The sequence below is a fragment of the Temnothorax longispinosus genome, chromosome 10, assembly GCF_030848805.1.
Source record: "Temnothorax longispinosus isolate EJ_2023e chromosome 10, Tlon_JGU_v1, whole genome shotgun sequence".
NCBI classification, from domain to species: domain Eukaryota; kingdom Metazoa; phylum Arthropoda; class Insecta; order Hymenoptera; family Formicidae; genus Temnothorax; species Temnothorax longispinosus.
This window is the reverse complement of record NC_092367.1, coordinates 15,814,319-15,841,574: the sequence shown is the minus strand read 5'-3', so window position 1 is coordinate 15,841,574 and position 27,256 is coordinate 15,814,319. Positions and strand designations below refer to the sequence as shown.

General features: G+C 38.3%; 1 protein-coding gene across 1 annotated transcript in view; it reads right to left on the bottom strand.

Moving 5' to 3' along the window:
• Wb (wing blister) overlaps window positions 1–27,256 on the bottom strand; it is a 144,888-nt gene that overhangs the window by 62,619 nt on the left and 55,013 nt on the right. Inside the window, exons 6-13 of the mRNA XM_071790435.1 lie at window positions 27,024–27,185; window positions 26,314–26,610; window positions 24,909–25,169; window positions 24,564–24,811; window positions 24,231–24,465; window positions 22,906–23,132; window positions 22,341–22,528; window positions 21,769–22,050 (exon numbers count right to left, since the gene is read on the bottom strand). Of these exons, the coding sequence (XP_071646536.1) occupies window positions 21,769–22,050; window positions 22,341–22,528; window positions 22,906–23,132; window positions 24,231–24,465; window positions 24,564–24,811; window positions 24,909–25,169; window positions 26,314–26,610; window positions 27,024–27,185 (1,900 nt within the window). The remainder of the gene's footprint in view (window positions 1–21,768; window positions 22,051–22,340; window positions 22,529–22,905; window positions 23,133–24,230; window positions 24,466–24,563; window positions 24,812–24,908; window positions 25,170–26,313; window positions 26,611–27,023; window positions 27,186–27,256) is intronic.

Sequence of the window (27,256 nt, the reverse complement as noted above, 5' to 3'; positions counted from 1 at the left end):
TCGAGGAGTGCGACTAAAAATCCAGCAATTGCGTATTATGCAACTGCTTTTCTCATTTGCATTCTGCATAACTTTAAACATCAATATTAATCTTATTCTGTTTAAGCTCAACCTATTTAATCCTATAGGTAATCATTTCTGCTTTTTGATGTTAATAATAGTCAACAAGTTATTATGACCTGTCTAATAAATATTTAATTTATTTGCTACCGGGCGTAATTATTATCGAAATTATGCGAAAACGTAGAAACTATCTAACCGCAAATCGGACATTGTTAGTGAATTACGACGATAACGCTAGAGTGTTATAAACGGCTCGCTTTTAAAAATCACCGTCGATAAATTACGCGCGTTGCGAGACCCGTCAAAAATAGGACGAAGGCGCGGTTGCTTACACACACTCGGTGGCAATGATTACGAGGCGCGACACGCGTATTTGCATATTATCGTCATATTTCTGGGGGCTGCTCTAAATCTCGCGTCGCATCCCATTAAGGTTGTCGACAGTGCGATGGAAGCAGAAAAAAAGGAACCGAGGAAAAGGCCGAGGCGATGGGAAGTCAAAGGGTTCGATCGGCGGAAGGAAAAAATGAACAAATCAACCTGGCCTCATTCACCGGGGTGTTTTATCAACATTCCCACGTGAGCGGCCCATGCGTGTGATTAATGAGAAAATCGACATTCCACGGTTTTGCACCATATAGCGTTGCGAGACGTGCATCGCGCTGCCTCGGGCTGTTTATAAACCGTGTTCGTATACTAGAACTCGTGTCATAAAACTACCGGACTTGAGGAAATAAACGGGCTTAATCGATTGGAAAATAATCGCTTTTCTTTATCCCTTAAACTTTCAATCTAATTCTTCGTCGACAATTATTCATTATATCGATCAGAATACTGTGAGTGCATATATTAATATAAAAATAGGCATTAAAATGTAAAACTTGAAAATTAATTTATCCCTCAATTGCTGTCTGATATGATAGAATAATTTTGTTCACGTATCTCTGTTTCGCGTATACGCAATTTATGAATAAACATTCTGTAAGTTAGTAATAAATCTCACGAGTGTGATGTAAAGGATGCTTTAAATCGGCTGAGGTGGAGGTAACTTAATCCTACTGCACAAATATAATTTGCATATCAGATTATCGATCGGAGTAAATCATTGCAGCCCGACAGCTCGGTGGACCCGGAGCGGAAGTAAGCATCCTTTAATAATATTCAATCCCACAATATTATTCTGTTTTTAATTGCGTCAATTGTCTCGCAGGAATTTTCGGAAAAATTATATCGGTTTTCTATACGCAAACGTAGCCTCGCAATTTCTCAATAGTCCCAGTGACCAGCTAACCGGTAGAGTCGGATAAAAGAAAGACTTGGAGAGATCGGCGAAATTCTCCAGAGCTACTTGATACACGCCTTTAGCTTCGCGAAGCCGAAGTCTCGCATTACGCGGTCGCCACGCCGCGGCGTACTGTATCTTAGACACGCGTGGGCGACATTATTTTCTCATATAACGTCGACGCGCGGTACGTTACCACCCTGTAAATTAACTATCGCTTGCTTTTGCACTGTATCCCGGGTACTGCGGCCCGGGGCGTGGGCGACGCCGATCGCTCGCATTATTATATTCCGCGATTGTAAATCAGACGAAGCAGTACATTTTCTACGAGTCCGTGCACGATCGATCCGTGATATGAGTTACGATCGTTGTATCGCTTGTCATCGTAATTCTGAAGAAATTCGGGAAGAGAGCTCGCTAGTTATTAATCGCGACATTTTTTACTTCATTTCAAGCGATACGAAGCCACACATTGATAGACAATGGAAAATGAGAACAAATTGGAATAAATTAACATTAAATTTTGACGCACTATAAGAATAAATGAGAATTGATGATTATTAATTCGTTTTTAAATTAAATAAATTACTTGAAATACCTCGTAGAATACCGCTATCGCCCAATGTCTCCCAAGCTTACTGGTTTTCTCAGAGTCCTCGTCGCATACACACATATATACACACACACACACACACACACGTTATAATATGATGATCGTGCGATATTTTGCGTGGCACTCCCGAAGTTAAAACTAAATAAGACTTATTCTTCCGTAAGAAAACGACCGATAGTAAAAATAAACACGATATCCAATAAATACTCGGCACTATTTGATCACTCTTGACTCCGATTCGTAGCAAGCAGTGTCTTGCAAAAGTTATATTACATCGAACGTATTATTATATAATAAAAATCAATTTATTATACGCAACTTTCGTTACTAGTTACTCGATCTGACAATTCGTTTATTACTTCGCGCTTTCTCAATTCGGAAATAACAGTAATGAACGGATTTCATCGGAAATTTAATGTGCGAGGGGAAATAAATTCGAATTTGAAAGTATTATATATCAAAGAAATAATTATCGCCCGTAGATATTGTACAATATAATAATTTATAATTATTACTCGTTATCGCTTCAATTAGTGTATCATTCAAATATATCACGTAAACGATCAATTTCGAGGAACAGCGATTATCTCGATACGTTTATAAGTTATCGCGGAAATTAATTAATTGAATTAATAATCATTAACTGTTAAGAAATAATCACGTTTCGAAGTAATCGATCTTCTATTACTTGCGATCGCGTTTTGAGAAGTACAGAGACAACCTCCCCGCTCGAGTGTCGTCGAGGGAATAACAAAGAATTTTATTATCGTATACCATCCCCTACCACCGCCTTGTGACGCACCGCGCGCCAAACACCAAGGCCGCGTACAACAGTCGTCGTTTGAAATATTTAATTGCTTTTCGCTGAAACTTCTCCGTTTAAATTAAATATTCTGTTTCTCGTATCCGAAAGTTCAACGAACGCGTAATCGCGCGTTATAATTAACACTTATTTGAAGAATAAAAAATTAACTCTCTTCTCTTTACTTAATTTTTGATCGAAAAGATGTTCATGTATATTAATTTATTCCTATTATTTTTTTACTAAAGTTTAATATTGCGCGAAGAATTAAATGTAGTTTTAAACCACGTAAATTTTTTTATAATTTTTCCTGAGTAAAATGATATCGATATGCCTTTAATCATCGAAAAAGTAATCGTTGCCAAAAGTAGTAATAATAAATTATGACTTTCATTTTTCGATTAAAAAAGAAGAATTTTATTCTTCTTTAGATTTAACGTTAGAATTAATAATATCGTAAAATTCGATAAATAAAATTTCCATTAAATGACAAATAATCGATACACCATCTAAATGCAATTATAATTTGTATCGCAAGAATTCGATGCGATATTATTGGTTAATTTTTATTACTTATTTCAAAAAGTATTATAAACTGTATATATCAATATAAAAGTTTTCGAGTCTAATTAGTCTTCAGAATACGCTATTAAAAGGTTATACAATTGTTGTAGGATGCCTTGTATACCTAGATTCTCTTTCACAGTTTCATATAATGACGTGTTATTATCTTGATTACCTAATAATACGTTGGCGACGCTTGAAGTGTGCGCAATCTAATTACTTTTAATTAGATAAAGACATATAGAGACATTTAAAAAACCCATAGTATTGCTAAAATTAAATAAATTGCTTTTAATTCGAACGCAGATCAATGATGTTGAATTTTTTTCAGTACGATCCCAAACATGTTACGCTGTCTGTCTAATCGGATTTTTCAGTCAATCGTATCAATATATCGTTTCATATAAGAAATTAATAGATTATTGTGTTTGTGAGAGAGAAAAAATATTACACGCCCATGACTGGACCAGAATTAAATCGAAAGAACTCTTTGTTTGTTGGACGACCGATTATACTAAAAAGCTATTTCGGCTTTACAAGATTTTAAGACTTCTATAAAGACATCGAAGAAAAACAATAAGCAATATAATAAACAATATATAGTATAAGCAAATGGAAATTAATTCTTATTAATTTAAAAATTCCTTCAAATGCAATTTTTACGCAAACATATTGATGACTATAAGATCATAGCCAATTAGACATAATTGTGTTTGTAATATAAAGAGAAAAACCTGTCAATTTTAGAAATTACTATAAACTGCATGGTACCAGTAATTGACTAATTATTTATGCCTATATTGTAGACGGAAGAATATTAGGCGCAGATAACTAAGCCGAGAATCGAGTGCTTGCCGAACCATCGATTCTATCACAAAACTAATTAGGCTCCACGCATTAATATTCTTACATTCTTACACACACTTCCAATACTGTGCTTGTAACATATAATGTGTGTAGTGGTATAGGCGCAGTGGTATAATAAGTGACTAAATGAATAAGCGATTTCATAATTAATAATAACTCTAGTTCAAATAATATATGTATAGTATTATTGTTGTAAGTTAAATCTATAATAAATAAATTAAAGTCCTTCCGCTCTACAAATAATGATATATCTCGCTATGCCTGTCTCCATATACTATGCTACTTGTATGATAAAATATATGTACTATTTGTAGTCTTGAAATATTTTTTCGTATTTGCGAGATCAATTACTATTTGTTTTATTAGCAAGATTGACTCCCCTCGCATATAACATACGTCAAAGCATCTATATATCATACTTGGCACGTGTAAAATATCGTACAATATCAAATAATGATACGCGGATCTATATGAAATTTATGGATTCAACGACATTAAATCAGGCGGATCGGCATTCCGGTACATTCATCGTTGTTCGATTCACGGTACTGGTTTTCAATCGACGCGTTCTATTTCCGTGGGTTTTATTGTCCGCTCCGGCATACGTGTACCTTTTGATTTATTACTTTTATCGTATTATTGATCGATTTAATTATCGAATGACCAGCTCGAAATTTCATGATTTGCATTTTTAGAATATAAATCTAGTTAGAGTACTTATTATATTTTGCCGCAGTAAGAGTCGGAACGATGTAAAAGATACTTCTCACAGTTAAAAATATTATAAAAATTACCTAATTTAATAGTCTAAATTTTTTCTAGCAGTTGAATAAAATTCCGAATAATTTTTACGCAATTGCTAGATAACTTTTAAACTCTGGCTAAAGCTTTCATTAATTTTATTTGTAAATTTCAATAGGTATACGTCATACTTTTAATATAGAAAAATTTATAGAGAGATAATTTATAACTTATAAATACATAATTTTGTTTTCCTAACGTTAAAATTATTGAGAGGAAAAACGATTTGTCCTTCGAACTTTCACGTACTCGCAATCAGTATTAAAACGACCTCAATCATTGCACATACGATTTTCTTCTTAACAAAATTATCGCGAGCTATGCACACATTTATGAAAATAATGTAACAATATCGTAATAGAAAATAACAGACGCGCTGTCGGAATTGCATTAACGCCAACAAGCCTATTACGAGTCTAGTTGAAATTGCTTTAACGCAAAAGCGATAGTCGTTCAATAAAATTACCTCATCGCGTATAAGCTTTCTGAAAAAATAAAAACTTATAAATACTTTGGCACAGATAGCTCACGATTGATAAACTTATCTATATTCCACGAAATAATAATACTAAACAAGCGATTCCCACACCTATACATCCTAATGGTTAAATGAACGTGCAGAATCATCATCGGGACTTTAGATAAATAATATATCTACAAGAAAAATTATCCCTTCGTTGATAAGTCAATATTAATTCATATTCACTCTTCAATATATTATCCTGCATAAAACTTTAAACTATTACATCTGTCCGTGTCTAATGGGTGCATAAATAGCATTTGTACTGATCGTTAAAAAAAGGAACGAATCGACCTTGCTGCGGCAGCAGAATTACCGTAACACGAGTAATCTTGTCGTTGATCTGCAGTTTACGGCGAAAAGCGATCAACGCGCCGGTTCGTTGAATTATTAACCTCGCTACGCCCCGATCGTCTATTACTCACGCTATCGAACTTATCTCTCATTAGCCACACCACGGCACGGCTCTTGTACGATAAACTGGCCAATCAGAGTAACAGATCGAGTACCTCTCGTGGGGATGATGCCGATTTAGAAGCCAATACCATCGTCTCCCGCATCGTACCGACGCCGCGACGTACGATGAGTCGTCGTTCATTTCAACGGCGAAACGACCGTTTTCCCGTTAACGGGCTCGAGAAAGCGATAGCTCTCGCTCGACGTATGCAATAAATCGGATATCGCGTGTCAATTTATAATTGATTGTCGATTTGCTGACGGTGGGAAGCTTCTATCTAGACATGCCTAGATGGAAAACGTACAGCGCACGTTTCGTTCTATTTTATAATGTGATTCTCGCGGATTTGTTAACGGGACGAAGATGCTGCAGAGGGAACATTCGTCAAATCGAATGAAATGTCTATTGAAATGTCTACTTCAAATTGCAAGAAATAAAGAGGTTGCAATATATCGAAAGTGTTGAACTTACCGAAGGATATAAATGAAATATATGTATAAAGAAGTAAAGAAACTCAAAGATAATGTTCAACAAAGCTTTCTCACTTTGGTAAAGCTAAATTCGGTATAAGTCTTAACGTTTGTCTTCATTGCATCATGTTAAATAAAGTTTCACTTCATTAGCTTATTCAAAAAACTACCTCGTGTGACATGATCGCCCAACTTTACGATGCGTGTAAACACATCTACTAAGATATCAAATCGGTTTTGTATAGGTGAATAATTGACACGCGAGGGAGACTATCAATGGGTGGATCGTGGGTAAAATTATTTTATTCGGATAATCTCAGCGGTGTAGAACCCGAAGTCGGGATTTAAATCGTTCTATGCGGTTGTAAACATGACGTTGCGCGGTTTAGAGACGCGAAACCACCGAGAGTGGTATACCGAATGTATTCGAGTATTCGGTACGTATTTCGAGATATACTGGCGGAAATTTCACTTCACCGGCTCGTAACTTTATACACCGGCGTCTACCGCGGTGAAGGCAAGAAAAGGCTTTCGTATTTATTTATTGCACGTTTGCGGCATTTGCCCAGCTAGTTGCACGGCCGCTCGGGGCGTCGAATATAAATTTCCGATTGATTTACTCTCCTCGCGAAAAAGTCCGCGTATATGTACGATCTGGTAATAAAGTGCCGGGAGTAACGCCGAGAATATGCATTACTCTCGATTGCTTGTATTTTATAAACAATTTTTTTACTTTAAATAATATCTTTCCTATTAACGTAAAACAAATATTTGGTATATACATTTATAGGTTCTCTTACAATTAGATTAACAGTTTAAATACAATCGGTTATATTACAATCAGTAGTATGATCGCAAAGTAATCGCAAGGTGCAATTAATCATCGTGTAATTATCCACGTGAATTAAGAACACAGTCAATTTTGAATAAGTTGCCAAAATCTTACCTTTAATATTTTATAATCTTTTATTAAAATGCTATGAACACAAAATTTAATAAAAAATAATATTTCTTGAATGATTAAACATATTTTCTATAATATGTGACAGCAAACGAATATTCATTAATTACTGTGCTTGTGTATAAACGCGTTTCGGCGTTTTGCATATCTTGTGCAACTGTATTATATCTGTTAAATTTATAAACCACTCCAGTGTTTCTTATACCCATGTTACATTCGGGATGTCGAATCGCAAGTCCGCCGCGACTCCGACAAGCCCACCTTCGCCGTTGAGGCCCGCGGCCACCTTATGGAAATTAACGTGGCGCATGGAAATTGATTGCCCACGAGTTCGCGACACACGCGGAGGACCTCCCGCAGTCGTCGGAACACGACGAAGGGTGCGATGCATCGCGCGTGTCGCGTTCGCTCGGCCTCGCCCCGACCGCGGCGCGGTGATCCGGCGAGCTATTTCCCGAAGGATGATTTATTCGGCGAGGCAATTTTAATTACGCGCTGGCACATGCGCCGGCGGAGTAATTGCGATATTAGAGCGGGCTGCGCGGCGAGATCGGCTGCTGAGAAATTGCGAGTGCGATGGTGGTCCTGCGTGTGGCTCGCGGTGACACGCGTTTCGCGAATCGCGCGAGCTACAGCCGTATAATCTGCGGACATAATTTAATTCGGAAGAGCAAAAAAACAAGATATAATGACTCTGTTAATTCCTAGACGAGGAGAAACCAATTGATAAATCTACAAAGTTTGACGAGATTAAAATGGTAGATTAGATTAGAAAATTATTATTAACAAACTAAGATATTTCTCATGATTTTAACGACATAATTGCTCGAAGATCATAGATCGATACGCATCACGTGGCGCGCATTTTCCGATTTCATATTATGCAAATGATTTGGGATTGCATGTAAGAGATTGAGATTGAACATGTGTGTGCCTGCGAGCAACAACGTAAGTGGGATATGACTGATGTAAGGGTAAATAGATACATTATACTGAAATCTGTACAAACGGGCCGCGTAATTTTATGTTGCCACGCTAGTTAAGTCGCGTGTTAAAAATGTGAGTAAATAATATCGTATTATAATTACTATAGTTTCTAATTACTAAATAATACGCTCTCTATCGTCGCTTATATTCAATAATAGCAGCTTAATCGAGAAAGTAAAGATGTGGCGAACCCGGTTGCATATTGGTGAACTTGCGTGCACATTAGTTGCACGCATGAACGGGCGGCAGGCCACCGGGACGATGTCGGACAGATAACACGTTAATGGAGTTTTAATCCCCAGGTAAGTAATTGCTAATGAGACGACGGGGCATGCAGGCTGGCGTGCTCCATGCGGGAGAAATTATGCCGGAGATGCATCGTGTCGACCCTGAGACGATATCTCTCGGAAAAGACCGATAGAAAAGCATCTTTGGACATTCCGATGTAATCGAGAGGCTAATGGTGAACGGGAGAATCTAAAGATTCCGTTGATTTCTCTCGCAAAATTACGTAACTCTTTGGAATTTTAATAACGAGATTTTGAATAAATTTTGGAGCATAATTTTGAAATTGCACGATTGTATTATTTTGCATTTTTCACGTTAATTTTATAATGTACAATATGATTTTTCGTTCCGCAATTGATATTCGAAAAAGACTGATACCCGAAGAATTTGGCGTCTTTCTCGCTTTCATCGTTTCTCACGTGCGCCAGGAAAATCAATTTACCGAGAAAGGAGGTAGGTAAATCAACAAACCGCGCGTGCAAAAGTCGGAGATAAACGAGCGAGGAACTTAATTATTATTGTTCCTCGTGATTTATTTTCATCCCGCGCCGGGATGCGATATTGATTATATTCCGTGGCTCGCGTCGAGATATCTCAACCACTCCCCCGAGGTCTCGAGGGGTTAACTGCGAGATGTACGACGCACGTGGAATCTTCAATGTACACCTGCGCGATGCACCTCGTGATGCTCTATAATATAGCTCGGTGCATCGCGCGCAAGTTTATTTGATCGCATTAAGCCCAATAATATCCTGCATGATATCTAAACCATTTAATGCATGTTTCTAGTTTCTAAAGAGCTATTATTCTATATACTTTCAGGAATCGATTGAAAATTAAGTCAATTTTCTTCTCTAAGATATCGTCAAATACATAGTTCTGTATATTTTATATCTTAATAATATTATTATATTTTTAATATATTTAAATTCTCAAAAATAGTTTAGGTACGATCTACTCACTTTACTCATACTTTAATTAATTCAAATGCAAATTTGGGCCAAGAGAAATAAACAGATTTAGCGTCAGACTGCTACATCATTTTCGGAAAGATAAATAACAGCTAATTTGTTTGATAAGCGACCTCAACTTATCGCGATGCGGGAAAAAGTGATGTATTTGCAGATGCGCGAAATGCATAGCGTTCCAGGACGAAGGCTTCAATCGAAATCACGCGGATGAAAAGCACCGGTTGCTCCGGCCCGAGCGGATAGACCCTAGACGAGGGCCGCAGAGTATACGTTGTCCCGATCGAGATAGAAGAGATATATGGACTTGCCGAGCGAAGCTCGTGATCTTAGCCCTTGGCACAATCGCAATTGCTCGCCTATCGTCGAGTGCAATCGAGGCCGGCATCCTCGATTCGCGTACTCTTCCTCGCAACGCGATGATTCTCATTACTCTCCACGAAATTCGATGAAGGAACGGCGGATTTTTCCCGACGAAACTATTTCGAAATTCGCTTGTCTTTCGACAATTAACTCTCGCTTTAAGTGTAATTAACCAATAGCGATTTGATAATATTATTTTAAGAGTCTTGTAGAAATATAGATATACTTAATAGATATTTATACAAAAATCATGTTAAACGCATATAATGACGCAATTATTTATAAAGTATTCCGAGTAATGATAACTTTTTCTCTTTCTAATTCTCTTTCTTTTTTCTAAGTAAGCAAATATAAAAAAATATCTAAAAACAAGTTTGAAGCACAGCGCGATGTATATCATACATGTATATATGTATGATAAATGTATGATTAATGTAACTAAAAGACCTGCAAAGTAAGGAATTCGATGTTGAACGATGATCTTTAACGCTCCCTATTATATATCTATAAAATTAATTAAGGGGCAGGTGACCGCCCGCCGACGCAAATGAAAATTCGCGAGTGTGCCCCCGAGGTTTCCTGCTTCTGATATTTCATTGCCGACAGACTCTCCAGCGGCCAGCAGTCTCGGAGTTTCATGAATGAAATCTCGAGATCGTCCGACGTGCAGCGATACATTAACGTTACTGGTCAGACCCGGGTTCTTTACCAGGAATCCTGAACATGCTACAGCCAGGTGTTGAGATACTGCTTCTCTAACGGGTGAATAAAATACACGTCGAACCTGCTCATCGTCTATCATGTTCTCTTATGTTATTGTAAATCGATAAACATCTCGTGATGTATAGATATCTTCGATATTTTGCTCAACATTTTCATATATTCAAGTATCATGCATGTTTGTAATGTATTCGTTTTGTTTGAATTATTCATAATTAAAATATAAGCTATATTTTAATGTAATTAAATACTATATATGCGCGCTATAATCGAAAAATTTTTCTTAAATTATAATACAAAGAAACATATAATTAGTTTTTAATAATTTATCGAATACCTTCCCAATTTCTTCGATCATCTATTTCTTAATCTTTTGCTAAATTAATTACATTTTTTTAAATTTATTGTAATAAAATTACCAAGAGATATTCGCACCGTTCTGTGTGAAATGAGAGATTCTCGAGCAACCGGCATTAAATGGTCGATCGCTGCGCTAATTAGAGACACTTCAATTTAGCGATACAGACACGGTGAATGTTCATTTTACTCCACGATAATTAAAATCAATGAGAGATATATATGCAGGGGACGAGCAAATGATCACCCGTTAGAAGCACAGCCCACGCGCGCTTTGAACGAGACGTGCAGACTCGTTGTATAGTCAGATGGGTATATAAGGAGTTAAGGACCAGCCGCGCGAGAGGGACGGAATAAAGAGGAAGGAGAGGAGGAAAAAGAAGAAGCAGGAGCTGGGCAAGAGTATCTGATGGGCCGATTGCATCATTAGCGAGTATACGTGCTCTCGCTAGTGAATCCACCGGGGAGAGAAGTTAGCTTGGCAGCCGGACCGATCGGCGAGCACCAATTAAATCTGATAACGATGATCTTTTCGACATTCGATGGAAATGATGTAGAGCTTCGATTTCGAATCGCGAGAGAAATCGTAAGATCCACAGGGTGTCGAATGCGTGCCTCGGTAATGAGCTACGCTAGGCTAATACTCGTCGATGAGCAACTGTTGGTGGTCTCTAATACGAACATATTTCTGATGGAAATAATCATATCCAATTGCTTCTTATATATAATAATTTTAGAGTTATATACGCTGATTTTAGTATTAATAATGCTGTACAATGTATATGTGCTGTAGCATATCTTATGTACTTAGATTCTCTTTCGCAGTTTTGTAATAATATGTATTACTATCTTAATTATCTATATAGATTACTTACACTTCAAGGGTATGTAACCTAATTATCCTTAATTAGATAAAGCACATCTAAAAAATTCGCAGAGATATCATGCTAACTGGAATTAAGATAATTGCTTTTAATTCGCAGATCGATTTAATAATACAAAATTTCTTTTATACGATTCCGAAGATATTCTTTTTTTGTTATATTTTAATAAATTGTCTGACTCGATCATTTTATACACTATATCATGGTATTTTAAAGTACTTTCACACACAATTTGGGATAGCGATCGCTGTTGAAAAATCACGATGTCGCGATGGACATCATGGAACAGGGAACGACATTCCGCGATTTCGTTGAGTTTTTACGTCGCAGGAGAAACCACGCGAAGAAGAAGAAGAAGAAGAGGGAACCGTGCGCGGGAGACTCGCGAAATGTTCCTGCTAACCGGTGGCGAGCCGCCGTGTGCGGAGAGATTTTATCGGGCCTACGGATCGACCGCACTTCGTACGTCCGCGGCGATTTAAAAAGGAAACGACGTTTTATCGCGCCGCACGATCGATAAGGCATTATTCTGGAATGGAAGCTGAGCGCGAGAGTCTGCTCTTCACGGCTCGGCGCGTAAGAAATGGAGTAACGTGCCCGACGAGATATTAAGCGTCACTCATACTGCATGGCCGAGCTATCAAGAAGTAATCCAAGTACGTACGTGTCGCGGCGATTTAACATCTCTATGTTTTATCAGCGCCGTCGCAGTGTATATGCCACTGATAATCGATGCGTTCCCGATGATCGAGAAGACAGGCCTGTGATCTTTAATCACATTTGCTCTGGCTCTTGATCAAGATTCAATTCCTTTCTTAATGCGAAGGACATAAATAAAGACTGACCAGTAAAAATCGAGCAAGCAAAGAAGCTATACTATTCACAACTACACTTAAAAAAAATATTAGTATATCTCGAATTTATCAAATTCATCAAAGAATGCATCGTTAACCCCTTCGTTGGCATTGACGCAAAAGTGCGTCAAATTTTTCCGTGCCCTGTGTGGCATTGACGCAAAAGTGCGTCAACCTTTTTTTTCCTATAACTTGCTTCGATTTGGCATCCAAGTCTTACACGGGGGTTTTTGGGGTCGCTGATTACGAATCTGAATCCAAAATTTGCAAATTCAAAATGGCGGATCCAAAATGGCGGATAAAAATGCAAAAAATTACTTAATTGGGATGAAATTTGCCATTTTGAATTTTCGAATTTTAAGTTCAGATTCGTAATCAGGGGCCCTCAAAAACCCCACGGTACAAATTTTCAGGATAAAAAATTTTCCTGCCATTTTTGGCACTTTTTGTCGAATTCTCTCTGCCAACGAAGGGGTTAAATGCTAAAATGTAGAATTTACGGAACAACGCGGTGCGTTGATAAAAAACGAAGCTATGGAATGTGCTATAAAATGAGACTTTTCCAAGCTCATCGCGGAATTTCATACTTGTGGAATTTCAATCGTCAGATAACACTCGAATTCATGAGCTCGCAAAGTGGAACGTTTGTAATATGTGCCACGAGATCGTTTACGTGGAGATGGGCACCGTTTCTTATCGACTTGGATCGCGTTTGTTTCGAATCAACACGCCGGTCGATCGGTCGCCAGGATTTCTTAGGATGATCTGGATTCTTCCCTGTGGAACAACTGTTCCATAGCGTGCATGAATAAGTTGAAAAGAAACTTCTGCTAGATAAAAATTCGAAGAAATATCTTATAGAAAACTACTAGACTTTAGAAGAAAACGGAACAGTAAAGAGATGCAATGTTTTACGTACAATAAAGATCTGCTGTGGAACCGTATGCTTTTATATTATTGTCGCTCCTTCTACCTTTATTACCACCTTTTCACATATCTTACTCCCATTTTAAATAGCTTTAATACGAATATCCGAGCGCATTATTCGAAGCGTCTATTAACTAGAGTCGTATTTCTCTCATATCCGGAATTCGGATGGCTTCCGAGGGGCCCGGTACTCGCGTTTAACATCGCGTCTCCGAGACGCGAAAGGATTCTAACGAGCCGCGTCGAGTCCTCGACTCCTCCAGGATCGCCCGGCTTCGGCTGTAAAACCGCGCTCTTTATTTTCCGCCGCTATCCGCGAACGTGCATCTACATCTGCTTATGCAGATCCGCGGTCGCGATACCGCGCGCACACGTGGGCGGACTGCCCAGTCCCTCGCCCTGGGAGATCGACTTATCCGGACGGAAACCCGAGAACCGCGGGCGACGTATATGTACGTCGGGGATTGGCTTCTGGTAGTCGGCGAAAAATGCCATAGGAGAGCCTCTGGGAAACGCGGCGAGGTAATTATCGTCGTTTACCGCGATGGTCACCGGCGCGATGGTTTGTATATACTCGCAATCCACGATGGAAATGCAGCTAGTATCGCGAATAGATTTTAATTTGATCCTCAAACGGCGGAACTGTGACTTCATGCATAAATCGCGTTGCAGATATAAAAAATGATAGAGTTGCAAAATAGTCAATAAAAAAAAAAAATAAAATAGGAATGATATGTGTCCATCATATTAACTTCACCGCTGTTTCATCGAAGACTTTCTAAAGATTCGAGATGAAGAGATAATCAAGAAGATAATCACTTCGTTTAAAACACTGATCGCAGTTGAGAAAATAGCACGTCGTTTTAACAACGGGTCTTTCTTCTGAACTAGGTCATTCCTTCGAACGAATGATCGTGAGATAAAATATCGCTTAGACTTAAAGAACGTTGACAATACGAGACTAGAGCGATTCGTCTATGCATAGCACTGATTGCGTTAAACGCAAACTTGTTTACGCATGTAAAAGTCGACTAGATGCCCCCGGGGTAAGTATAGCGCTTTGTGGAAACGGTCGTTCGATATCCCTTTTTGCTGCTGCACGCGTATACGCATTACGTATTATGCAGCGTCTTTCCTGATGCAATCTACGTACAGCCGGCGAGGCGAATGACGCCAATTCTGCTCATTCGCGTGAATACTAATGCGCTAAGAGCGTTTCCCCTGCGAGCCGTTTCGCACTTGCGTGCTTCACAATGTTACGCCGCGTTATGCCATTCGTAATATTCGTGCGAGACGCATTGTGTGTTTATAGCAACCAACGTAAATGGGCAGGGTACTTTGCGCGAAACGCGAGACTGCCGCGCGACTGTGTACGCAATTGAAACTTTCAGCATAAACAATTTAGCTTTGGCTATTAAAAATATAAATCATGATAGCGAAAGCGATATTCCAAATTCCAAAAATTGTATAAATCCAAAATGTTATCCCACGTGAAATAAAAACAAAGGACTATCAGTAATTAAATCTTAAAAAAAATCTTAGATTATAGACAGATCTAAATTCCTATATTAGAAGTAAAATTAATTAACACAAAAGCGAATTTTTCCAAAGATTGAAATAAAACACGAAAGGTCGAGATACAGATGTCGACACCGCAGAGCAGAATGTCGCCGAAAAATTTGGGGGTGCAGATTGATTTCCGAATCTTTTTCGCGGTTATACAATGACCCGAGCGCAAAGGTGTTTCGCACAGATAGAAGTTAACGTTATACTATGCCCGCCGACTTCCGTCCACCGATCATCATTACTCAGGCGTAATGTGTATACATTATCCGGCCGGCGTATGCATGTTACATCGTCATTGTTGCGCATTGTAGGCGCAGGTGGCTTAGCCAAGAGCCTCTTTCGCGAAAGGAATTGCCGCGCTCTCCGGTAGCGAGAGGCACTTTTATGAAGGTAATAACCGAAACGCACGGATTCTATTGTCGAACGCGTCCGTAACAATGGATGAGAAAAATATCCGTCCATTATAGCAAATAGCCGGACATTCTGCGGATCGAAGGGCCCATAAAACGCTCTGAAAATGCCCTGGTTCATAACTCGCGGAGTAAAACGAAGAGATGATGAGCTGAGGAAGTATCACACGTGTTATTGCGTTTTATCGTTAACATTTACGCGGCATTAGAAAGATTAGTATTTGCAAGATTTACAAATATTTATGCAAGATAAAACGATAATTGTTAAATTAAAATTTTCAAGGATTTTTTACTTAATGTCGATGACTCTCGATAATGAAAATTATAGAAGAAAGTTTGAGAAATTAATGTTAATGATATTATTTTATGCCATTTGTAGATTTTCTGAAGTTAAAGATTAAAGTACCACAAGTTGAAAAACAGATTTACTGAGCGATCTCAAAATCCAACGCAGGAATAACGATGACTCGCTTACGTGGCATCCTCGAGCTTTCCTTTTTGTCGACCTTCTCGTTTGCTCAAATAAAGACGGGAGTTCGTTTTGGCGTGTGTCCCGATTAAGATTGTGCCGCTAATTGTGTCCCGACCGCATCAGCAGCCTGCGTGGCAGCGGTTATTTCGGTACGTTCAGATGATGGTATGGTGCGATTGTATTTATCTGAACTTCATGCACCTATTAATGATTTTGAAGCAAAAATCTATCGGTAAAAATAGAGCGTTGTATAGAGAATAAAAAATAAATTCTGGATAAATTATGGTAGACTTTTCTTAGCACGATCTTTTCCTCCAAGATTTTAATCCTTAAATTTTTCATAAAACTTTAATCCTAAACAAGACGTTAATAAAATTTTCCCTTCTTTATGAGTGCGAAAATATATGATTCTGTGATTCTCTAAACCCTTAATTCTACAAAATTAGATTAAAATTTAGAATTTATCGCTTCTTGCTTACGTTTCGATTTTGCAGGTGTCTAAAACCGCAAAACACTTTCGTTCGAATCTATAATTACATGGATCTTCGGTTTCGTGTATTTATAATTTTATATACGGACCCATTTATCGTAAATTCCACGGAATATCCCGCAGATATCTAATTAAAATAAACATGATATTATAGATCCTCTTGTAAGATACGATTCCAAAAACCTGCTTCACACAGTTTTTATTTTAAAAAATGTTTCGCGGCAAACATTCTTTTTTACATAGATGAATATGCTATACGACTTCTCGATCTACAAATTCTTCCGGTTTATAAACCGCCTTATCTCCCGGTGTTTATTCCGATAAGCGAGCCTTCGCTGCACTGACTCCGCGAGGAACGCGGGAATCCGCGATTCCGGTCCTCGGCGATGGAAAATACGACCTTATTAAGGTGCTACGTCGTAGAGTATCGCGCGACGCGATTTAAGAACGTCGACTACGTTTAATTATGCCCCTTAAGTTAGGATAAAGCTGCCTTTGGACACCACGATCGAATGGATCTGTCGCGCAAAAGCATGCACATACGTTTTTCTCTCGATTTCTCTTCTTTGATTTACTCAATTGCGCTGCTTAATATTTGCATGTCCATTCAATTCTACCGTGGGACACATTCGTTTAAGTTAGCGCGTTGCGTTTGATTGCATAAGCTGAATTAATGTATCCTGATGATGCAGAGGGAGTAACTAACAAGCCAACGAGACGGAGTTTATCACCGAAAGATTCTCAGGGAATCTCATTGAGAGTAAATACATTATAATATTAAGAGATTTGGAAAACTAGAAAAGTACAAATGCACCGCATTGAATGCTAATCACAGGATGACAACTCATATAAATTGGAATTATCGATATCTTGTACATTTAATTGTGCTCATTGGATTTATGTTAACTTGTTATTTTTAAACAAATATAATTTCTTTCCTAATTAAATAGCGGTTTTAATATGTTAAATCGGAATGTTGGAAATTTTCTCAAATATCGTGTGGCAATTCAATAATTTAAATTCTACACATAATTATTATTATTTTCTTGATATTTAAAAAAATTCCTCTTCAATATCGCTGATAGTATGTTAATTAACATAAATATTTTAATATCTGTTTCGCACTATTAAGTCTAGAAATTATAGAATTTAATAACTCTAAGTTTGCAGAATTTATAGACTGAATAAAGTGATAACGTAAATAAATTTATTTTACAAATATGATTCTTATTTGGATATAATTTTTAATAAATAATGATAATACATCTGTCTTATTTTTTAAATATCTAAAGATGCATATCGCAAATGGATATAGTTCATCGACACCGTGAAAATTTATTCCGGGTCGCTGCCAGTTGACACCCGCCTCTTTTTCTCGTTCAACAATGCAGGCGAGATGATTTTGCAAATACCACAGAAATGCTCAACCGATCGATATATCTAGGGAGCCTCGAGACCTTTGACGCACAGGCGGCGCCGGTACAATCTAAAATTTACAATTCGTGTCTCGATCGCCCGCCTACGTTATTCACGCATGAGCAGTCCCTTTGCATAACTAAGGATAAGAGAGTAAATACGTCGCGCTAGTGGAAGATATATTTAGCCGGCAGAACAAGATCCTTATAAGCTTATTAAAAGAAAATTCCGACTTAACATTTTAATATCGAACTATTAATCAAAGAAAAAAGTGCATGCTAAAGAGTACTGAAAATAAATATCCTATTAACACAACTAAATTTACAAAATACTGATTCATCTTCATCTTTCATCTTATTTATGCAAGTTGCTATCCTGCGATTAGCATTCAATGACGTGCATTTTGTTCTTCGCAGTCTCTCTCTCTCTCTCTCTCTCTCCCTGACGTCGATTTGCGTATTTCTAAACTTTCGCTGGTTACAATCGCGAAATCTCAGCGATTCAGTTAACAATTAATCACGAGTATCCGCAACGCGACATTTACGGGCCATTATCGATAGTCCCGTGCACATCGAATTAATTTCTCAGTCGTCGAGGAAAACCGCCGCGCCGGTCTCCGTTTACCTCGCAATATCTCGATATCGAAATCGCGAATACGTAATGCTATTTCTCGTCGTTAATGCTACTCACTGTGATGTATATTATGTAATTTTCTTCTAAATCTCTTAGGAGCAATTGCATTAGTAAAACAAATAAAAAGTTTAGCATAATTGAAAGATATATTGCCGTAACATATTGTAAGCAATTATGTTACTAAAATAAAAATCATATTTTTAAAATACAATATTTTAAATCTCGGAAAACAACTTAATAAATAAATGAAATCACATGTACAATATAAACCTGAAGCTCTTTGCAGGTTTACTTAGGACATCATACGTGATTGAAGTGCACAAGTGTTATAGCATGCGCAATTGCAGGACGAAATGGCTGAGTTTCCGCGACTGATAGCAATAATCTGACAGGTGCATCAACGTCATTTATGTCGCCATTGAGGCGATCCACAGTTAAACGGAGCGTATCATCCGCGCGGACGAAAGAAAGAAGTAGGTGGCATCCCATTGCAGGAAGTTAATTAACATCGCGGACGGTTCTCGGGAGCCTCAGGTTGGAAACGAGACTAGATCTAAATAAACCAAGAACTCATGAACGGCGCGCCGTGTCTCGCGGAGTATCTACCTGCGTATCTGATGCCACTTATGACGTATGCTTAAACTAACGCTCATTGCTTACGAATAGTCGATCTTAAAGTCAATCCTCATTACCGCAGGAATTCATCATCCCTTTCCGCGTTGTCCCCGCTCGGAGAAAATAACGTTTGACTCTTCTAATTACGTGAAAGTCCGAAGTTCCAGATGAATTACTCGGAACGCAAATTAAGAACGATTGACGTGCTTTTCTTGAAATTTAATGTCCACAACTATCCAAACCACATGCTTTAAAAAATAAATTAATATTATAAAAAAAATTATAAAAAAAATGTTTCTAATTCTTCTCTTAATAATATCTCGATCGTATATTAGGGTTTTTGCATCGAGTAATAATTATAGAAAAAAGATTTACGCATCGCGGTATTATTGCCTGGTTCAAAACTACGATATTAAATTACGATACGTGGACCGGTCGTTTTAGCACTAAGTCGACGATATTCCGATCCATCGAGATCTGACGATCCTTCCCCCGTAACGGGATTTGCGAGCGGCTGTAGATTACGCGACCGGTAGAAACCTCCGCGGTTATCAGCACGATGACGAGAGAGCGTCTCGGATCCGGCCGACGACGTTGAATGATTGCGATTTATGGGATTCCTCGTGGTAGCTGGCGATCTGGCGAACCGATCTCGAGCGTTCCCGAGCGGAATTTGCTAGCCGGCTCAATTGTAAAGGTGCCGCCACAACACGAGAGGCGCATTCGGATTTTACGCGCGGTCTTTACAAGATCATTCTTCTCGTCCGCCTCGCTCGTCAGGGACGTTAAATTCCGACATCATATCGCGGTTTTCTCGGCTTGGCTTCTCGTCGACGCCCTTACTTGCTTGTAAACGTCTTCATAACGTTTTAATGCGACCGGACTATTACGTCGCACTACGCTCAAGTTATCTCGCGCGATGAGCTTTGCTCTTGATGCTCCTCGTCGTCTCTGTCTGTTGAATCTAATTTACACGGTAACGTCGCTTTTTGCCTCGCCTTTGCGGCCGGCTCCGAGTTGAAGTTGTCCGACACTTCGTTTAATCGCCTGCATCTGTCTGTGCTGCGCATATTCAATTCGATCGTCTATCAGCAATCGCTTATGTAGCTTCACGCAAGGCGTTAAAAATCAATTTATGGAGTCAGCGATGCAGCGTTAATTATCAAGGGTTCTTATTACTCGCATTTTTTTTCTAATCTTGTTAAATAAAGCTATATAAATAAATTGTATAATATAGATAATTATATTTAAAAAAAAACATGCAACTTTTGTAAAGTCTTATTTCCATTTAACTTTTATGGTTTGAGAATTGCACAAGAGAGATGAACGAAGATCGATGCAGCGTTTGACAATCCGTGCGAAACAATGTGTACTCGTAAACGCGCGATCGTAAATTAAAATTAGCCTAAACGGATTACGCGAACGGTATTCCGTAATAAAAGTTCGTTTCAGTCCCGTAAATCTCAGGCAGCGTTCTAAACTGCCTGTCAAGGTGGATAAGTGCAGCGTACTTAGAATGGGTCGGGATAAATATCGCGAGTTTGCGTTAGAGTAAGATGAAGAGCCGCGCATTACTCTTCGCATTCGTGTCTTGAACGCAGGCAGATACGGGACCTTCGTATCGATGTACGTAAGGCCTTTCTCAGGGCCCACAATAATACTGTGATTAATCTATTAGATAGGTACGTATAAATTGTATTTTATTGCCATTTTAAATTAATAAAATGATAAATTCATTGTAATTAAATTGCAATTGATTATGACATTTTTAAGAGAGAGAATAATTAGATTTTTGTTATTCTACAAAAGTATTTTAGTGATATTTTCTTAACTTGGTAATTTAACTATTTTACAATAGAAAAGAAAGATATTGAATAATACTCAATAGGAATGAACTTAAACATGTTATGTTTGTTCTATGCTAAATATGGATCTGAAAGCAGGTACATTTCGTAACGCAAATTTTGCAGCTATTAAAATTAGTAAGCGCATAATTTGTTTCTAGACTTAATGACGCGATTTCCTCTTGAAAGAAATTAAATTTGTTAATATTTGCGCAAGACTTGTTCTAGTTTACTTATCGAAAAATGCGAGAGATTATTAGTTCTCTCATCAAAGTTTTTATCATATTAGTTTTATTTTAATAACAATCTAAAGTAAATGTGATTAGTTTTTATAGTAATTATTTTTAAAAGATTTGCGCACAATCTACTTTTTAATTTTAAAACTGTGTATTGTTTGTTATTTTAATTTCATTTCCAAATCTCTTTCAGAGGCAAGAGAAACAAACTCCTCGGAGATAAAGGTCTTCCTATGCGATAATAAAACATGGCGGGCTTACTTTGTATCGCGGCAAAAGAGTCAGGGCCCGATAATAGAATCTAAAAGAAGCATGCACATACCGCTGGCGGCACTTACCTTTGCAGCCATCCGCCGACAAGCCGTAGTGGTCCACGTCGCAGCGATCGCACCGGAAGCCGACGACGCCCGGCGTGCACCTGCACACACCGCTTACGGAATCGCAGGACCCGTCGATGGCACCCACGTCGCAGTCGCATTCCCGGCAACCTGCGGTCACGTTCCCGTAGCCCTCGATGCAGGAGGAACAGTCACGATCGGTGAACAAAGGTCTGCAAGGACACTGACCTGTCGTCTGCTCGCACTGAATCGAATTGCTACCGAGGGAAGAGCAATTGCATGCTGAAACATAAACGGTACGTACACTCGCAATGTATCTTATTAACGTAATTAATGACACGTCCTATTAATCGTTAATTTTTTTTGCAACGAAAAAATCTGTAATTGTCACTATTTTCAATACTTAAATTTTCGTGCAAAAGATTGAAAATCAATTTTAATTATAGAAAAAATAAAAAATAAGGAAGATTGTAATGATTTTCAAAATATCAGAGATCCGAAATGATTATTAGCAATTATTAAGCAATTTTAAGATTTATAAAGATTGTTGGAAAGTATGGAAGTATGCTTACGCATGCAATTTTGTTCCAGAGGATTTCCAAAGTGCGCTTCCTTGCATCTTTCACACTTCCAACCCTCGGTATTGCCGCGGCATTCTAAACAACGACCCGTTTCCTGGTCGCAGGTACCACCGTTGCAAGGACACCGTTCGCAAGTGCCGCCAGGTATCAGAGGATTACCGTAGAATCCTACATCACAACTTTTCACCCAAATCGAAATTAAAGCTTTCCGATTCAATAATAATATTTTTGATTGCTACTCGAAACGCAGATTCAAAAAAGACGATTGCGTGACGCCTAATAATTATAGCCATTAATAGAAACTATTCTCTTTAATATATTAAATTAAATGTCTATTATACTCATTTTGTAATATACATTTTTTTGATTTGTAAGATTATATGGCCTTTTATTAGAAGATTACAAAATTGCAAAACGTTAATTGCAAGAAAAAATTGTGACTGATTAATTTGCTTTAAATAATTTAGTCGACACGTTTGCATATTTGTTATTTGTATTTGCGATGTGTAATTGCTCTATTTTAAGATTTAATAAAAAATTTGTTATATATTCTTACGTTTCGCAATGATCTCCGGTGTATCCCTCGGGACATTGCGTGCACACGTATCCGCTATTCATGTCAACGAGATTTTCGAGCTGACAACTCGGACTGAAATTGTTAGACTCGACGGAAAGTGGACACGCGCATTTCTTACAGTCCTCACTGGTGCCTCTCGTTGCGATACCGTAATACCCCGTAGCACAACGACCGCATTTTGGGCCTGCCGTATGATGTTCACACGTCTGGAAATTATGCGGACGACACACCACGTAAATTAAAATTAAATATTAGCCTATTAAAATCACGAACACAAATCAAATTTACGATTTAAAGTCTTAACTCTTCTAATTAATGACCAAAATTATTTAATTTCTAAAGAAACGCAGAAAAGACAATGATTTGAATCAAAATCGTAATAATATAAAAAAAAAATGAATTTATGTAAGAAAAAATAAAGAAAGCTAGTCTCGCATATAGTCTTCTGTTGTTGAATCTTTAAATTTTAAAACTTGAAAAATCTTTTCTTCTTTTTTAAAAAGTTAGGATTTCTTTTTTAAATAAAAAGAAGCTTTAGTTTGCGCTCGCCCAATACAAAGATCGGTCTTTTTGTTATTTTTACTCGCTATTTTTCCTCATTAGTTGATGTACTCATAAAAGCGTGTGTATATGAATGTATGTAATGTGTAAATGTACATGAATGCCGCGTAATGTGTTGAGCTCAGATCCATGGGTCTGTTAAGCCCAAATGACTGTACGAATCAGTCATCCCTGCGGGAATTAAATTTTCCTGAAGAAAGTTAACTGCATGGTGTCGCTCTCTATACAGCGCGAGTACGCAACGAATGAGTGAGTAAAGGATTTTCGTTGGATGCTGAGTCGATAAAATAGCTCGCGCGATCTATAGATCTCGTGAGATCGTGTAGATCTCAGAATCCATGCGAGCTTACGTATTTTAAGCATGCTGCTGTACCGGCTGAAGATCAAGCTGAACATTACCCGTAGCAAAATGTTGAAGGTAACAGTAAAGCCAGTTACACACTGGGAAACTTTTCTTACGTATTTTGTATACTACACATTGTACATTCTTACTGAGAAAAATTTCGTTTATTGTCTTAATAAATTATTCGTGACGTTAAAAAATAATTTACATTTATTGCGCTAAAATTTCTAATATTAAACTCATTACATTAGTAATTTCTTTTTATGTATTGTGTTTTTTTTATTATACTATTTTTAATATTTTTAATTACGGACAATAAAATAATAATAAACCTTTTTATTAGATTCACGTTTTGTTATACTTCGATTATCATTTTATATTAAAATAAATCGGAACTTACCCCACATTCACCCAACACGAGGTCGCAGGAGCCCGCGTGGCCGTTGCAGTCACATTTCACGCATATGTGATGGTCCTGATGATCGGAACCGTTGACGGGCATCTTCACGTATCCCCAAGCACATTTCTCGCATGACGTCCCTGTGTATCCCTCGGGACACTCGCACATTTCGACCAGATTGTCGGTTTCGCCATCCGGCGATAATTCGCCCACTGTCAATATGGCAGACTGGAGACTAAGAGGAAACAGAAAGATCGCTTCGTTACGCGTTACTATAAAGCTAAAATCCACGCGCGAGCTATACGTTCGATAAAGAGTTGGAGATTTATGCACCTTCCTTCGATTTGCTCCGTATGATATCGCGCCCTTATCATTAGGTACTTGAGATCGGCGAGAACGCGCATCATCTGCGTCCTCGTCACGGGATCGCCGCGAAACTCGGTTCTCCTCAATCTGGTCGGGATGTCCTGAACGTCGCTTCGCACGTGAAACCAGCCTTGCTCACGTAAAGGTACCGCTATTTCAGCTTCTTGACCATTGTACTGTTCCTCGCCGTACGCTATGCGCATCCCATTGTTACCCTTCGCGAGTAATGTAAATTTCATGTTATTAAATATCTATTTTCTTCTTAAAATTTAGATTAAATGTGCGGAAAAAAACGCGAGAGCGGATATTTACAACTAGAATAACGTTGGGCTCCATGGTCGGTTTACCACTGGTGTCGCCTCGCATGACAACCCACGAAACGGAGTACGTGAGATTGTTGCCGTACGAGGATACGCGATTTCCCGTGTAAATCTGTGGCGCCAGCCAGAAAGGACTGTCATACTCGACGTCGAACGCCGTCACGGTCAGCCATTCGTTGTCCGTGTCCAAGATAGGAATGACTGCTCGAGATGCGTTCATGTCGGTCACCAACCAGTTCTCCAGCGTAGAAATCTGAGAAAAAAGCGAGTCACACGGCCCATCCGTTATTTTATCACCGAGATCTATTGTCGCTATTTCAATTTTATTTCAATTCCGTTTCTCGCAAAGTCGTATTAAAAAAAAAAAAAAAGAACAAGATGCTACCTGGCTTTTTAAAGAAACATTTAATTTATTGTAATTAATATTATTCATAACCTTAGTAAAAGATAATTTCTTTATCTTAACCCTTCGCAGAACACGTGGGGCTTTAAAGACCCGGTCGATATTTCAGTTTTGAATTTTTCGGAGACTTTACGGACTCATAAAAAAAACCCAAACAAGAATCAGGTATATATAACGGTATAAATAGGTTGTTAAAGCCTTCGAAAGTGTACATACTTGAATTTTTTCAGATTTTTTATGGCACTATATACAGCTTGAAAATCTTAACTGGCCTAAAAGACCCACATGTTCGACGGAAGCAGCAAAATTACATGTGTTCTGCAAAGGGTTAATAATTAAAGCTTCGATAAATTATGTGCCATAAAAAAGTCTTATGCATATTGCCTGTCTATTATGATAACGTAGTTCGCGTTTTTTATTCATTCCAGTTCAACGCCATTACCGTCACCGTAATTGCGGGTCTGCAATTTATCGGCGAGACTGATAAACTGTAATTGTCTCCTTATCCAATTTATCATGCGCAACGAAGACGTCGCCTAAGATTAACGTTCTAAACCGAACGACATACTCGCAGGAGAATGTCAACTGATCGTTCTGAATTTTACACCTGTCAACCCGATCTTGACACTTGACAAACGAGGTTTTCCGCTATAAATAAGGATAAATCTTATCTCTTATACGTATAAAGTTATCTAAGATTAACGGCTTCTGTTAACAAAATGTCTCAATAAGCGACGAATTCCTGCATGCTTTTCATAACTGAGAAAATTCTATCTTCTTCTGCTTAGAAACTCAATTTTGACAATATAATTATTTCAGTTTCTAACTTAAATTATACGTAATTGCATTGAGTAATTGAAAATATAATTGCGCGAGGAAAAAAAGTGCGAAATCACAAAATTAAAAAACTGCAATACTTAAAATTTTCCCCATTTTAGTGAAGTCGCCACACATGTTAGAAAAGTTTATTTTCTATTATAAAAAAAAAACTTACCATGCTGTATGCTAATCTCGCGGTGGTGCAGCGATCTGCTACATCGAAGCAATAGCAGGACATGCAACCATCGAGATTATCCTTCGTGAGCGCGAAGTATCCGGGCTTGCAACGATCGCAGAAATCCCCGGCGACGTTCGCCTTGCACAAGCAGTCGCCCTCGCAATCGTGGGACGGCAGAATCCCGCGGGAGTCGCAGGGACACGGCATGCAATCGGGAAACTGCCGATAACCGGCAGCGCATTGATCGCACTTGTATCCCGAATATCCCGGCTTGCATTCGCAGGCACCTGCTACCTGGAGCACGATCGGTGTTTAGACCGATTAGGATCGATCGTGAGAACGGCCTCGTTTAGAAATCGCCGGGAATGGATAATCGATGCGCGCCGCGCGTAAATCATGATCGCGCAAGCGATTACCGCGCGCGCGGCTGATGTTCTTCCGAGATTTGGCGAAAATAACCGCGGCAAATTTACGTCGGACGGAGGAGAAGTGAACAATTTAATATTCCAAGAAGCGTTAATCAAAAAAATTTTTTATGTTTTTTTTTAATTTATTGGAAAGATTGAATATATATCGGGGTTCACAAAGGAAGAATTTTAATTCGCGTAAATATTTATCTTGATATTTTTTATCGTGTGATATAATTGTATATTGTAACGTTTTTGCTAAGATATTTTTATGCAATTGAAATTACAGAAAACCCTTACCTTTCCCATACGCGTGTAGGAATCGTCGGGAGTACAGTAGCCTGTACTGCCACGTATGTTGCAGTCGCAGGGCAAGCAGGGTTCAGGTGCATCAGGTGCAACGCCGTTCGGCCTGTAGTAGCCGACCTCACATTTTTCGCAGTTAATGCCGGTCGTGTGTTCCTAAGATTTTGCAAATGTTATCATCGCGAATAATATTTCGAAATGTTGATATCTTGATAACTTATTTTTTA